Source organism: Neltuma alba, unplaced genomic scaffold (assembly GCF_004799145.2).
Source record: "Neltuma alba isolate B1F8T4 unplaced genomic scaffold, ASM479914v2 tig00011274_pilon, whole genome shotgun sequence".
NCBI lineage: Eukaryota > Viridiplantae > Streptophyta > Magnoliopsida > Fabales > Fabaceae > Neltuma > Neltuma alba.
In genome coordinates this window covers 718,384-735,564 of record NW_021635984.1, presented here as the reverse complement: position 1 = coordinate 735,564, position 17,181 = coordinate 718,384, and the positions used below count along the sequence as shown (strand labels likewise).

The 17,181-nt window shown below is 33.3% G+C and overlaps 1 protein-coding gene across 1 annotated transcript in view; it reads left to right on the top strand.

Moving 5' to 3' along the window:
* Nucleotides 1-384: 384 nt before the first annotated feature.
* The window catches only part of LOC114763304 (ribonuclease S-7-like), a 67,653-nt gene continuing 50,856 nt past the window's right edge, over nt 385-17,181 (top strand). Inside the window, exons 1-3 of the mRNA XM_028952927.1 lie at nt 385-738; nt 852-1,065; nt 1,157-1,364. Coding sequence (XP_028808760.1) covers nt 385-738; nt 852-1,065; nt 1,157-1,323 — 735 coding nt within the window. The 3' untranslated portion in view covers nt 1,324-1,364. The remainder of the gene's footprint in view (nt 739-851; nt 1,066-1,156; nt 1,365-17,181) is intronic.

The following is a 17,181-nucleotide window of genomic DNA, read 5'->3' as shown; positions in this document are numbered from 1 at the left end:
AAAGTTGTTACAATTTTAAAGCAGAGTTAATGAGGTCTAAAGTTTTTTTTTCTTAGATAAAATATGCTAGAAATGACTTATAAATAAAATTAGAGGAATATTCCACTTCTTCTTTCTCTTACTCAACTTCTCCAAACATTTGAAAAGTAACATATTTCCTAAACATGCATTTAATTAATTTTAACTAACATTTTGATCTATACGTAATTTCATTATTAATAACTTATAATAAGACCACAGCAGTATTAAGCTCTTGCGCAATATTATATTACATCTAGATTTTTGTTCAAGAAAAAATATAATTAAAAATTGCCAGCCACATGATGTTGAAGATGGCTATATATATATAACCCTAGCTAGCACACGAAAGGGCAATAATCAATCATGACGATGAGTAGCTTAAAACTAGTTTTGATATTTGGTGCGGCCTTATGTTTGTATCCTCTCAACGCCCGAGATACAAACCTGTTTTGGGCTCCAAACAACACCAATAATAATATAGACGAGCCTATTATTAGTGCCGCCAATACCAAACCAGGATACGATTACTTCTTGTTGGCCTTGCAATTACCTGCCGCTTTCTGCAAACTTCAACAAGCTGAGCAGAGAAAGTGCAATCCAGATCCTCCACTTTCCAAACACCAAAACAAGTTCACCATTCATGGACTTTGGCCTCAATTGAATAATGCGAATCCTCCATTAGATTGTTCACCAGCGACGACCATGCAAGATGCTGATGTAAACTCTCTTTAACTCACGCATGTTATTGATATATTTAAATAAATATTTCATATATTACTTTCTTCCTCTTCCCAATAAATGCATATGTGTGTGTGTGTGAGTCAATGCAGTTTGAAGCATTCGAGCAAGATCTGCTTGATTACTGGCCGGATTTGTTTTCTGCTCAAAACTTCCAAAGCAGCAAGGTTTTTTGGAAAATGGAGTGGAACAAGCACGGAACATGCTCTTCAAACGAGTTCAACCGACAACAGTATCTCCGAATCACTATTGATCTTGCCAAAAAAAATGCTAAAGGCATCTTTGATGGACTTATTAACAGAGGAAGTAAGGGGAAATTGGTAGAGGAGATGCACGGAATTAATGACTATTTTATTGTTGACAATTACGTAATTGGGTTTCATTTAATTTGTTTCAGTAATAAAAAAAGATGGAAGTACTCTACGTGGGAAGGCAGACATACAAAAAGCTGTTGAGAGTATCACGGGTCATAAGAATCCAATTGCAATCATAGTTCAACGTCTGCTTCTTGAGATTCGTCTTTGTGTCAACCAGGATGGGAAGGCACTTTCCGATTGCAATTAAACCTCCTTCCATATTTGCGGCTACTTAACCTTTGTCATCTGTAAGTAAGTAATCAATTTTCCAAATGTTCCAATTACCAACACTTATTTTTATTATATCAATAGGGTTTTGATTCTGAATTTTTACCCAAAGCAAATGAGTCTTACTGATTTGTTTTCCCCTAAAAGGTTGGACGCAGTCAAATTTTCATTCAGAAGTCCATTCACATGTCTTGTAATAATCTTCAGGCACCATCTTCGTCAGAAGTCCGCCTTGGGTAGTGTTTGATTCCAGTAATGAAGTGTCAATGATATGGAGATGTAATGAATAAAAGAAGCTGGTTATGATGGTAGTTGCTATTAGAAGCATGTAAGGGGTTGTTACAAAAGGCTCAGGAGGCATTGGTGCCTTAGTCTATAAATAAATGGGTTGGTATGGTTGTAATAAGATGGCTTATGAGTATGAATAATCAGACTGATGAGAACAGTCGATGTCGACAATAATTGCCACCTCTATGTCTTCACCACATGATATTGCTCGAATAATATCAATTTCGTATGGAATTTTAATATAAGGATATTTAAATCTTTTTAACACCTGATATTGGGGACTAATCCATCGAAGAGAGAAAAGATTTGAGATAATTTTTTTAATTATATAAATGATCTCAATATCGAGAATATCAAGTGATATAGTGTTGGGTTTTTTTTTTTTAAAAAAAATGAAGAGATTACAGTTTTGGACATCATAAAGTATTCCCAAAAAAGTTTTTGGCAAAATTAGTCCCAGAGAACTTCGCTTGTAATTTGGCAGGGCATTTATGACGGAAATAAATTTGTCACGGGATATTTTCGGCGAGAATATTTATTAGTGAGAAATATGTGAGAAAATTCCTGAAACAAAAAGAAAAAAAATAGAGAAATGTATCCCATTAAAAATTTTATTAGTGAGAAGGGCCTAATAAATTTTTATGCAAAAAAAAAGTATTAGTATTCTACAAAATTTTGCACACGCCTAATACTGATACTTTAATTTAGGTTCTTATCACCAGCAAAATTTTCAATAAAGGACTTCTGCTAGTTCCCAAGAAAAAAAGTAATATACTTTTGGTTTTGAATATAAGAGCTTGAAAGAGTTTTGTTTTAGTCCTAAATATAAAGTATGAATTCATTTTGTTTTTTAAATTTATAATTTTTCTCCAAAGTATTCATATTGAAATTTTCGCTTAGGTTTGTCCTTGAGCATGCACAGGATGACACTGGAATATAGCTCCGTTCATGAGTAGGTCGTTGATTGATCACCATTGCCCGTTCTTCCACACGTCCTGTGGTGAGTACTCTCTCACACACACGTTTACCAACACCAATCACAGTATATAGCAATGTTATAGGGATCAATGCCAACTCCGAAAACACGCAGAATAGGTGTTTGATGAATTGCCCAAAAGAAACTTGTTGAGTTCATAACAAAGTTTAGGATATTTAGTTGGTGCAGAATAGACTCTGATTAACGGATCTCGAAACTACCATTCTTTATGTTTTTATTAAAAAAAAAGAAAAGATGGATATTTAGTGCGCGCGCGCGCGCGCGTGTAGCTCTTTGTGAAACATTTCCCAATAAGTCATTGTTAACCTCATGAACCAAACCCCACTTGCACCTTGGCATTCTTCGAATTTATCACTGTCAAAAGAGTGACTGAACAACACTGTCATTAAATCCATTTAAAAAACAACACTGCTTTCATGAACATCACCGTGATTTTCCCCGAATTACCACCCTCATGTATCACGCTGGCATCACAAGTCTCATTTTCGTTGGCGGGCCTAAGAAACAAACATACAAATAGCTAGATAAATAAAAATAAAAACAAAAAAGTCTAATCACACCAAGCACACACGAAGCATCATAAGTAATTGGGAAGAGGTATTTTGTATTCATTTGTGGAGACCACATCGACTATATATCAGATGAAAGTAGAATATTTAAGGTATTGTTTCTTTCCAATTTAATTGCATGACATCATGTCTACATATATATGAATATGAAAATGGTGGATGTGAATGAATAGTGAGAAGGAAGACGATGGGATTAAAATTTACGAAGAGCCAGCAGGCGACGATGATGACAAAGAGATATAAATTTGTTTGTTTGATGATTCAGCATAAGTATATAGAGCCCTTACTTAGAGACAAGTCATATCAGAGAGATCTGGAAACAACCCTGACCCTAGTTGTGCCTACGCCTTGTCAACGTCCCTTTCATTGGTCAAACCCTATTCCAATGCATCTATCGTTCCCTCGGGTCATGGTTCCAAAATTATTCGATTTCGAGTCTTTAAAAAAAAAAAAGTGCGTTGCATATAGCTTTTATATATAGAAGTCGCATTGTTTATATTTACACCTCTAGAAATAGTATTATAATGCCTCCGATGTCATGGTTGAAAAAGTTAATCCAATTATTAGGGGTGAGTAAAACTGAACCATAACCCAAACTGAACCGAACTAAATCTAATTTTGGTTTTTTAGTTTGGTTATTTTGGTCTTTACTTACATATTCAGTTTTTATTTTTTAACAATTCGATTTTCAGTATTCAGTTCGGTTATTAAGGAAAAAAAATTTGGTTACAACCAAAAAACCAAAATAAATATATTATAGTTTTGTATTTAATAGGTATTATTATAATAAATATATATATGCAGGTATATTTAAGCTCTTTAAATATATTTATATTCAATAAATATGGTTATAACAAAGATTATTGTAATAAATCACATTGAATAATGAAATATTTATTAATTAATGGTTATAATTGTGTTTTATTATTATTTTTATTTAAAATGACTTTTCACATTTATATATTTTGGTTAATTGGTTAACCAAACCTAAATATTTCAGTTAATTTAGTTTCAATTAGTTTGGTTAATCGATTTTGGTTCGATGTTTAAAATTAGCTCTATTTGATTATTCGGTTAATTCGATTATCATTGAAAACCGAACTAAAAAACTGAATGCTCACCTCTACCAATTATGGGTCTGTGCATTGCACAACACTGAAATATGTAAAAATAACATTGTTTGCAACTCCATAAACAATACAACTATTAATTCACACGCGCGCGCGCAAGTAATGGAGACTAAATTTTTCTCAAATACTAAGACTAAAATGTAGATCATTTAAAATTATTCCGTGCACAATGATTTATAGAAATCGAAACCCCAACTACTTATTAAGTCTTGCGAACATCAGAGCCTTTAATATAATACATTAATAATTCATAGGATAAGTAAAATTGGAAATAATAGTGATATTTTATCACTACTATAACATAAATATCTAGTAATACGTATCTATGTACATGTATGAGGCTAAGAAAATCTCGCGCCTAATGGGTTTAGGATATAAAAAGATACAAACTTACCCAAATAATTGCATACTATACATGGAAGAGTATTAACAGCTAAATGAGTGTCCCAAATGTGGCACTTCACGATATAAACCAAGAGGTGAAAGTGATGATATATCCGAAGGGCTTCCATTGAAAGTATTGTGATATCTTAATAATACTATAGTTTAATATTCTAATGCTACAGAAACAAAAAATAGATGGCATTTCAATAAAAAAATAAGTGACGAAAAACTTTGACACTCAACTAATTTTCCTCAATAGAAGACATAGACTAAATGTTTCCTAAATTTGGTAGTGAGCCAAGAATCCTCCAACCTCGACTCTATACAAATGAAATCAACCTTTGTGGTAATTGTAGTAGTACACATAGTGCAAGGCCAATGTTGCTAGTGATTTATAACTTAAATCCTTGGTTGTGTATGGGATGCAAGTATATCACGTTGTCATTGATGATTTCGTAGCTAAAATAGTTGGAAAAAGATATCAATATTTCCTTGGATCCTTCAATTGAGTACTTGAAAAAGTCATGGGAGAAATGCGTAGATTTGTCCTATGCATATAAGATAAATCATCAATTACTAAAGATAATGATGCAAAATATATCTAGAACATCCATTATTAAAGATGATAAAAATTTTAATCTTTTCTTTTTGATATGATCAACTGAGATCTAATATTCACCACAAAAAATAGACTTTAGGCGACAACTTCTGGCGGCAACTAAAAAAGTCGCCGCTGAAAGTGGATTTTCAATGGCAACAATAAAAAGTTGCTGCTAAAAGTAAGACTTTCAGCGGTGACATTTTTGTTACCGCTAAAAGTCCACTTTCTACGGTGACTTTTTTTGTCGCCATTGAAAGTCCACTTTTTGTGATTTTTTTTTACTGCTGAAAGGTATACTTTCAGTGGTGATTTTTTAGTGTCGCCGCTAAATATCCACTTTTTGTGGTGACTTTTTTTGTCACTACTGAAAGTCCACTTTTTGCGGTTTTTCTTTTCACAGTTGAAAGGTATACTTTTAGCGGTGACTTTTTTGTTACCGCTAAAGGTCTACTTTCCGCGGTGACTTTTTTTGTCGCTGTTGAAAGTCGACTTTTTGCTGGTGTTTTTTTTCACTACTGAAACTATATTCTAATAAGATGTATTTTATTTTACAATAATAATAAACAAGTTTAATTTAGCCCAGCGGCTAGATGATTGGACACGAAAAGAGGTGGTCACAAGTTCGAACCCTGAAGAAGACACATTTAACGTGAAAATATTTGGGTGGTGGCGTGGTAGGGAGGGGTGACATGGCATGAGAGTGGTGATGTGGCAATGACGTGGAGGCGGCCAACAATGACATGGAGGTGGCTAGTGGTGATGTGACATCTAATCGGTGATGATGTGGCAACCAGTAGCGATGAGATAGAGGTGGCTAGTAATAACATGGCATCGATGGTGATGACGTGACATTAGTAAAGACAATTTTTCTTAGACATCACTTTCAGCAGCGACAAAAAAGTCTTCGCTGAAAGTCACTTTTGCGGTGACACATTGTCGTCGATAAAAGTTCTTTCAACGGCGACAATAAGGTCACCACCGAAACTAGCTTTCAGCGGCGACATTGAAACTTCTAAAAGTGGCTGCTGAAAGTGTCTTTCAGCGGTGACCTTTTTTGTCGCCTCTGAAATTTTTCAACCATGGTCCTACAATAACGACTTTTCAGCGGTGACTTTTATACTTTCAACGGTGACTTTTTGTCGCTGCTGAAAGTCAATTTTTTTGTAGTATTATTGAGTCTGATCATTTGAACACTGACAAGTTCTGGTATACTGCTCTCAGTTGGGGATACCTTCATTCCTACTGCAGGGCTTGAACTTACACCCTTATTTAAGGAGTGTCCAATCCCTTCAATCCAGTCCAACTACTATTGTTAATAACTTCTAAGCTAAATTTTTTAAATTTGAGACATTAATTAGATGCAATTTTCCCTTCATCTATGATCAGTATCTAATAGGATAATGAATGGCTCATATAAAAACACGACCTTTACATCTTATTGGACCACGATAAGTCATCGTCACATATGGACACAACAACCCTATTTTTTGTAGGATGCCAATTCAATTAATGTATTTGACTTATAAATAATGTATTTGATTTAATTTAAGACGCATGGCTTGTATTAGATTATGTTTTGTTCTTTTTGTATCATTAACTTACTAGGATTCATATAATTCTGAGCAGTATTAATAAGTTTTTGCCTAGTAATACATCTTGAATTTTGCCCGAGAACAAATATATTACAAAAAGCTAGGACGCGATGTTGAAGATGGCTATAGAGAAAACCCTAGCTAGCACATGAATGATATAAGCAAGAAAAGGAAATCAACCATGTTGGTGAGTAGCTTAAAACTAGTCTTGATATGTGGTGTGGCCTTAGGTTTGTATCACTTCAACACCAAAGACACAAACCTGTTTTGGCCTCCACAAAACACCAAAACAGACCAGCTTCATATTGCCCCCAGACCCAAACAAGGGTATGGTTATTTTTTTGTTGGCCTTGCAATTGCTAGCCGCTTTTTGTGCTATTCAATGAAGTGGCAAAAGTGCCATCCAGATCCTCCAAATCAGAAATACCAAGATAAAGTTCACTATTCATCGACTCTGGCCTCATCAGTTGAATGAAGGGAAGCCTCCAACATTTTGTTCATCGTCAGAGTCTATGTTTGATGACGATGTAAACCCTCTTTAATTCATGCCTGTTATTGATATTTAAATAAATACTACTTCTAGTCCTTAATATAAGAGCTAATTGACTAATTTGAGTAGATTAGGGAAGTTTGCTAAGTTAGTTACTTCAAATAAATAGGTATTGTTTTGGCTAAAATACTTTTGCTAATCATATGTATTAGTTAGAATTACCATTTTATGAAAAATTTAGGGTTAAGGTGCAATTTTAACAATAAAGTATTATGCCAAGAGCATCTGGCACCATTTAGTTTTGAAGGGTCAAAACTAGACACAAACTTTTAAAAATGGAGCAATTGTACCACTGCCATTAACCTGGTTAAACGTCCATCTCTTTTTTTTGCAGTAGGTCCCACTTGTTTTCACATTTCTCCTCTCTCCTCGTTATTATTCTTTCTCTTCATCTCTTTCATTTCCACAGACTCTCCCCTGTCTTTCTCACTTTCCTTGGCATTCTATGAACTTCTTATATCATCTCTCTCATTAATCCGTGATGATTACTCATTTACTCCCTCATTTATTTTCTCTCCCATTAACACATGATAACAGCTTCTTAGTAATTTGATTATTCTTTGATTTCTTCTTCATCACTTTTCTTTCTTTCCCTATTAATATATCCTTTTAGACCGTCCCAAATGCCTCATGACATATTATTCTATTGGCATTGAAGTACCTGGGGCTATCTTGAGATCCTGGTAGTTGACTTCTTTCGGCATTTTGATGATTTATATGGGCTTGTTGACTTGTTTAACTATTTTCTAGTACACTCGAAATAACGCTTTGCCAAACAGAGCCAGACTGAAAGCACCTAGCATCATAGGTCTGAGCCCTTGCTTGCAAAGTACATTGTGGTAGGACAATTTACTGTCCTTTTGTTGGGTGCTTGAGATTGATTCCAATGTGTCTTTAGTCACCAACTTCCATTGAAACCATGCTATCAAGGTCCAGACCCACATGGTTTTGGTAAAGGCCGTTGAACTCAACGTCCATGAGTGTTTTGAACTCAACCACCAAAATTCATGGGGGTAATACTTGTTGCGTTAAGGAGCCCAGGAGAGTCATCAACATCACTGACGGTTTCATCGTCTGTTGTGATCAAGAAAGCGAGTATGCCGTCGATGGATGCTAAATTTAGGTTGGTCGCTGTTTTGGGGAGCTTTGCCAGTACTAGAGTTAGGGACGACGAGGTTGGCAGAATCTCACTAGTTTGCATGTGTGAGTGGTTCAATTGCCAAAGAGTGATATAGAAAGAAGAAATATGAGAGGCAGAGAGATAAAGGGGAGATGACATGTGAGAGATTATAATTATAGGTGCTAACAAGGGGGAGAGAGTGTGTATTTCAAAGAAAAAAAGACATTACAAAAGAAGAAGACTATGAGGAGAGAGAAGAAATGAGTTCAAACAATTGGGACCCACTTTAGAAAAAGAGACGGACGTTTGGCCAAAGTAACGAAATTGGTAAAATTGCTCCATTTCTAAATGATTGTATCTAATTTTGCACCCTTTAAAAGTAAATGGTGCCAGATGCTCTTGGCGCAAAACTTTATTGTTAAAATTGCACCTTAACCCAAACATTTAACATGTGGGGAAAATAGATAAATACTAGAGACAAAGTAGACTGGGGTCTTATATTTAGGACCAAATTAAAAGTCAAACGACCAGAGGTAGTATTTCATATATTACTTTCTTGTTCCCAGTAATATGCATGTGCATATATATGTGCGCCTATGCAGCTTAAAGCATTCGAGTAATATCTGCTTAATTACCGACTCGATTTGTTTTCTGCTCAAAGCTTCCAAAGCAGCAAGGGTTTTTGGCTAAATGAGTGGGACAAGCACGGAACATGCTCTTCAAACAAGTTCAATTCACAACATAATATTGGAATACCTATTGATCTCGCCCAAGAACATGCTAAACGCATCTTTGATGGACTTTTGATAAAGGAGATAAGGGGAAATAGGCAAGTATTATTAATTTAATGTACAAGAGATGCATGCAATGATTATTCATTGGCAAATACTATCTCCTTCGGTCCTTAATATACCAGCTAGTTTGATTTTTAATTTCATCCTAAATACAAGATTCCAATATACTTTGTTTCTTATATTTATTCATTTTTTTTCTAAAATATCCCTTGTAAAAGTTGCATATCTAAAGATTCCAATAATAGTAGTTTTAGCTAATATACATGACTAGCAATAGTATTCTGGGAAAGATAACACTTTTTTTTAATATACTCAAATTAGTCAAATAGCTCTCAGATATAAGATCCTAAGGCATCAAAATAAATATAACGAACATCTCTCACTACAAAAAAATTGACTTTCATGGGTGACAAAAACTCGCCATTGAAAGTTTTCAATGGCAACTTGTCGTTACTGAAAAGTTCTTGGTATAGCAACCGTGGTTGAAAACTTTCGGCGGCAACAAAAAAGGTTACTGCTGAAAGACACTTTCGGCGGTGACTTTTAGGAGTTCCAGCGGCGACATTTGTCGCCATTGAAAGATACTTTCGGCTGTGACCTTCTTGTCATTGCTAAAAGAACTTTCAGCGACAACAATCTATCATCGCCAAAAGTCACTTTTGGCAGTGACAATCTGTCTGTCGCTGCCAAAAGTGACTTTTGGATTGTCGCTGCCAAAAGTGACTTTTGGCGGTGATAGATTGTTGTCGCTGAAAGTTCTTTTAGCAATGACTGTCGCTGCCAAAAGTGACTTTCAGTTATGACTTTTCTGTCACCATTGAAAGCGATGCCCAAGAAAAATTGATTTACCAACACCACGTGGTAGTTGCCACTGAAAGTGATGTCTAAGAAAAATTGGATTTACCGGCACGACATAATCGCCGCCAGCCACCACATCATCATTGGCCACCTCCACCTCATCACTGTCGAGTGCCACATCATCACCGACCAGGCACCATATTATCACTAGCCATGTCCATGTCATTGTCAGCCGCCTCCACGTCATTGCCGCATCACTACTCTCATGCCAGATCACTCCTTCTCGCCACATCATCGCCCAAATATTTTCACCTTAAATGTGTCCTCTTTAAGGTTTGAACTCGTGACCACCTCCTTTCATGTCCAATCTTCTTGTCATTGAGCTGGATTGAATTGTTTATTAATATTGTAAAATAAAATATCTATTATTATATTATACTTTCAGTGATGACATTAGAAAGTCATCATTGAAAGTTAGACCTTCAGTAGTGACACTAATAGTCGCCACTAAAAGTCTACTTTCAGCAGTGACCATAGAATGTCGCCACTGAAAGTCTACTTTCAGTGGTGACCCTAGAAAGTCACCACTGAAAGTGAAATCTTCAGTGATGATATCACCACCGAAGGTCTTATATTAGCGGCAACACAAAAAGTTGCTGCTGAAAGGTATACTTTCAACGGTGACCAAAAAAAGTCACCGCAGAAAGTTGATTTTCAGCAGTAACATTTTTGTCGCCGCTGAAAGTCTTGCTTTTAGCGGTGACTTTTTTAGTTAGCACCGAAAGTTGTTGCATAAAGTCTTTTTTTTTTTTGTAGTGTCTAGAAAGCTGCTAACAACACGAACTAAACGGAGGTATGGATAGAATGTTAGCTAGAGAGCTCATGGGGTATTGCTTGGAGAGATTAAAGAGGTGTGTGTGTGTGTGTGTAATGTTTGACTGAATTTTGGGTTTAGGCTCACTACAAAATACAAATATGGATCAACCACAAGGTGATCAAATTTTGTAAATGAAATCTAGAAAATACTGTTTACATCAGTTGTAAAACAGTTGATCTAATACAAACTTGCACATTCTGAATTGAACGGATTATTATTTTTTAATGCAATGATGAAAATCTTACTCAAAAAATGAATTAAAATACAAGCTTCTTGATTGTGTGGACTATTAACGGATCTAGAAAATGCACACATCTACCTTGCCATATGGGGATGGTGCGATGAAGATGATAAACAAGATGCGTCAACTAGAGGAGCGACCATACTTTTATTGTAATTTTTAACCTTTAAACTTCAAGTAAAACGTGAAATTTTTTTTCACCCAAACATTCTAGCTGATGGGATATAGTATTAAATAGATTTACGATTTCTGTGTTGTTTTTTCAAAATAGATGTTAGAGTTAATTTTGGTCATTATAGATTATTCCCAAAAAGATGGCAAAATTAGACCTAGAGAATTTCGCTTGTAATTTGGCTCTCCAATAATTTATGACGGAAATAATTTTGCTGCGGGATATTTTCAGGGAGAATATCTATTAGTGAGAAATATGTGAGAAAATTCCTGAAAAAGAAAAAAAAATGTGATGTCGAGAATTTATCAAATTAGATATTATGCTGTGAGAACACATTTTATTTCAAACCTTATTATAAAAATTAGGAAAAATCACAAAAAAGACCGTGAAATTTGAAAAATTGCAGATAAGGACCTGTTCATAAAATGTTTTGTCAAAACCTATACTGGCTCTATTTGGATGAGCGTTTGAGCACTGATTAAGTAGCTTTTAAAAGCATAAGCACGATTGGCTTCTCAGTGGGATGTTTGGTTTAGCTTTTGTTCAATCTTACTTGTGGCCAAAAGCTGTGATTTTTAAGCCCGATTGAAGAAGTAGGATCCTCCAGCTTATAGCTTACGAGATCGTGCTTTTAAGGTCACTTTGGGAGCAGTGATCATTGTCTTCATCATGCTGGGAGAGGGAGAGTTCACTGACTGGACCTTTTTCTGGTGGCCGAAGAGACTGGTTAGGCACTGTTCATGTTCTGATTTTTCATGGCGACCAAAGCACAAGGGAAGAGCTGGAGGCCAACTAGATATGAGCTCAGGGAACACAGATCTAAGAACTAGCAAGCACAAGTTTAGAGAGATGAAGAAGTTGAAGACCGCTGTACTGATAGTATTTGGTCTTCGAGCTGGAAGAAGAGAGGAGTTCTGCCATTGTTTGGAGGGAGTGAAAGCCAATGTTTATTGGGTATTGAAGCAATCAAAGGTGGCATCCATTGAATGTTGGCTTCACTGTATAATAATTTTTAATTTAAATATATTTTATTTATTAAATTTAAATTTAACTTTTTCCTACTAAAATAATTTAACATTATTATGTCATGTAACTTGATAATTCTTTTTCATTTTTTATCACTGAATAAAAGTCATACCCATTTTACTAATTTTGCAAACTAAACTTACTTATTCAATCATCATCCAAACAACTTCTACTTTTATCCAATCTAACCTTTTCAAAAACTAAATCCAAACATAAATCACATCAACCAATCTAACTTTTTCAAAAGATAAATTGAAAATAAACTACTTTTTTTACCGCCAATTCAAACGGGCACACTATTATTGCCAAAACTCAAAACTCATAGTAATGTTGTAACGGGTCTCTATTTGCAATTTTTTATGTTTCACTGTCTTTTTTGTGATTTTTCCTAAAAATTATCACATTTTATAAAATTTTCACATTAATTTATTCAATATTTAATTTTTATTAATGGACGTGAAGCCGATAGTTGCTGATTTTTGTTTTTTACTCTTTCTTAAAAATTTTCTTTCTATTTATGACACTGCTTGTCCTTTTTTTTTTTTGAGAAAAAAAATGAACTTATTAAGATCTTTACTTCTTTACCCCTCACCATTCCAATCCCCTTTGAATAAAATAAAAAATTAATAGGGAAAATCATTATGAAATTTTAAGGAAGAAAGGTAATCATACAAAAATTATCACAATAAGCAAGTAACATAACATATTGCTATTTTTAATACGGAAATCTCTCATAGCATATTATTTATTATGAGATTTTTTTGGTTATTTTCCCCCCTCTTGGGAATCATAGTGATTTTCCCAAATTAATATCCCGTGTATCCCGCTGATAAAAAATCTAGTTAAGATAATCATAAGTCTTATTTGGGTTGGCAGGCCTAGGAAACAAACGAACGAACAGGTAAATAAATAAAAATAAAAAACAAACAAGTCTCATCCCCGAAGCATCGTAAATAATTGAGCAGGGGGCCTGCATCTTTAGTATCCATGTGACAAAATTTATAGGAGCTTGACTCAGCACGGATAAAGTAGAATATTTAAGGTATTATTTCTTTCCAATTTAATTATATGAAATCATGCTATATAAAAACTACCTCTAGTGCTCAATATAATAGCTAGATAATTAATCTACAAATATTAACAATATTTATTAAGTTAGTTATTTATAATAAATATGTATTGGCTTTCTTAAACTACATTTTTTAATCATATGCATTATTGGCTTTGTGATTGAGATCCCCTTATGATTAATTAATAGGGATATTTTGGGTAAAAAAATTACAAATTTAGGAGACACGGCCGATTAAAATCTTATATTTAAAGTAAAAAATAAACTCGTTATCTAGTTCCTATATTTAGAATTAGAGTTAGTATGTGTGTGTATGAAAGTGATGGAGGTGAATAATTAAGAGTTAAAAAAATAGGATGGCAAGAGTGAGTAATTACAATTTAAAAATGGACAGCAGGGGACACATCACGTGAAGGCGAGGATGATGACAAATAGATAAATGCTTTTCATTTCCAAAATAGAATATGGATAATTCAGTATGTAAGCTATCTGATACTTACAATTAGAGACATGTTATATCAGAAGATCATCCCTAACCTGATGGGAGAGATGAAAATAATAAAATAAGGATAAAGGTCCAGCTATCATGGGAGAGATGAAAGAAATGTTAGAGAGGAATTGCTTCATTTTTATTATATGAGGGGCAAAATTGTACTACTAAATATTTTAGATTGTTGAGTGTACCTTGAAATTTTTTTCAGAGTGTAAAATGACAAGTGCCCAAATGAAGATTTGTAAATACTGATTTATATTACAAGGACTCACACAAAAATTTGTGAGTGTTCATAAGTGAATTTATTTTATAAGTGCACGCACATACATTTTAATAACTGAGGAATATAATAGTAAAATAACATATGCCATTGGATAACTTGACTTAAAATAATAATTTCTCTTTTTTCATGATTGAAAAAATAATCCAATTATAGGTCCGTGCATTGCACGACACTCAAATATGTAAAACTAACATTGTTCGCAACTCTATAAATAACACAACTTCTATTAATTTGCACACAAGTAATGGAGACTAATTTTTCCCCAAAATACTACGAGTAAAATGTAGGTCATTTTAAATAACTCAACTCTGAATACAACTAAAAAAATCCTATGGCAAAAATTTAAAAAAAGTATTAAATGTTCAAAAAAAATTATAGCTATAAAAAGGAACGGAGGATTTTTCAGTTTTTGCCCATTATCACATCTTGATATTTGTTCAAGAAAAAATATATTTAGAAAATTTCCAGCACATGATGTTGAAGATGCCCATTATTACTGCTGCTGAATGCTCCTTAAAAAATAGTTCAAGGTACTATCCGTTTGGTATAAGGGAAATAAAAAGGAAGGGAGGTGAGAGAAAATTTTAATGAATTTAATTTCAAAAAATTAAGGAAGTGGGGTTGAAAGCTATAATTAATTTTTCTTACTTTTTGTCTTATATCTTCTCTTTATCAAAATTTTATAACTCCACTTTTCTAATTTTTTAAATTGAGCTCATTAAAATTCTTTCCTCTCATTTAATTCCCTCATACCAAACATATGGTAAATGATGATGGATGATGGAGGCGAATAGTGATGAGAAGAAAGAAAATGGGACAGCAAGAGTGAGCAATTTACAAACAGCCAACAGGCTGGGCACACATCATACACGAAGACGACGACGATGACAAAGAGATATAAATTTGTTTGAAAAAGTATGGATGATTCGGTATGAGGTCCTTAGTTAGATTAGACATGTTTTTTATTCAAGAAAAATATGTAGTAGTATTAACAAAATGCCATCACATAATGCTGAAGATGGCTATAAATAGAACCCTTGCCACCACGAATGATGAGCAGAATTTAGAACTGAAACTTGTTAATTATGTAATTGAATAATTTTTAAGGTTGTATTGTGATTAGGTTTTATTCAAAGATTTATTATAAATGTGTTATGAAAACAAAAAATTATTAATTTAGAATTAAAATGTGCTAATTACAAAATGGAATATGTTAATTTAGAATTCTCTTTTGATTTCTAATGAAATGGGCATTAGAGTCATTTCATAAAATTTAAGAATCCCTCTTTGGATAATGTGTCTGATTAGGGGTTTGATAAGTTTAATAACCCAAATAAGAATTTGGGCTATTTAATTGTATTTTTAAGTGATTTTTCCTAAATTATTTCAAGTCTTGTTGTTTTAATAATTTGGTCATTATATGAATGATCCCAATATTTAAAAAAAAAAAATCAAGAGACTGATTCCTGATCTTCTTTTTAATTATAATTAAACAGATTAGAGTATTGGGCATTATATAAATAAAAGAATAATGCTATCACATGATGTTGAAGTGAAAATTTGAATAATAGATAGTAAGAGACGCGAGTGTTTATTATTTCATAATTTGGTCACTAATGATGATCCAAATATTAGAAACATCAAGGGGTATCGATCAGCCTTGCTTTTCTTTATTTAGATAGTAAGAGACGCAAGTTTCCTATCTTTCATGCAGCTCTGAACAGTGTTAAGCACTAGAATTGGAACACCCAGCTCCTAGAGGCATATGATGGAACTCACTTCCATTGTCTTTTATGGAAGCGGGTTCCACAAAGAATTGACTTTCATCGTACCAAATATCTACATAATTGAGTTCTATTTCCAATTCCGCTTCCCTAAACAAATTATTGTTTATGTTTTTTTCCCCATATAAACGTGTTTATTTCTATTTTTTAAGTAAAAACAAGTTATTTTTTTGTTATAAATATTTAGTTGTAATTACTTATACAATTCTATACTACGTACAACTTCTAAAATTATTTCATTTTATAAAATTTTCACATTAATATTTAATTTTTATTTGTTGTTTTGGCTTGTTTGGTTTGACTGTATAAATATTTTTAATCAGTTTGATTTTTAAAAAATGGAGGTAAGGCAGATAGTTTTTAATTGATTTTTTTACTCTTTCTTCTTACAAATTCTATTAAAATTTTCATAACACTGCTTGTTCTTTTTTAAAGAAAAAAGCTTATTAATAATATCTTTGCTTCTTTACCCTTCTCCATTCCAATTCCCTCTAACCAAATAAAAAATTAATTGGGCAAATCATTATGAAAGTCTAAAGAAGAAATGTAATTACCAAAAAGTCTCACAATAAATAAGCAATATAGACCATTGTCATTTCTTATATTAAAATCTGTCATTGCATACTGCTCCCATATTGTGAGATTTTGTGCTTATTACTTAACACCCCGTGAATCCCGCTGATATAAAATCTACTTAAGATAATCACAAGTCTTATTTGAGTTGGCAGGCTTAGGAAATAAACAAACATGTAAATAAATAAATGAATGTCTCAAGTTAGTTAAATAAATTAGTTAAATTAGTTATTTGTAATAAATATGTCTTGATTTTCTTAAACTATCCTTTTTAATTATGTACATTGGAACTACCTTTTAAGTCGCAACTCTCTTAATCTGTGTAATTAGCTAACAAGGATACTTTGAGTCAAAAATTATAAATTTAAGAAGTAAAGTAGATTAGGATTTTATATTTATGACTAAAATGGACCCTTTATCTACTTACTATAGTTAGAATCAGAGGTAGGGTGTGTGTATTTACGTATGAATGAGAAGATGATGGATGTGAATAGTGA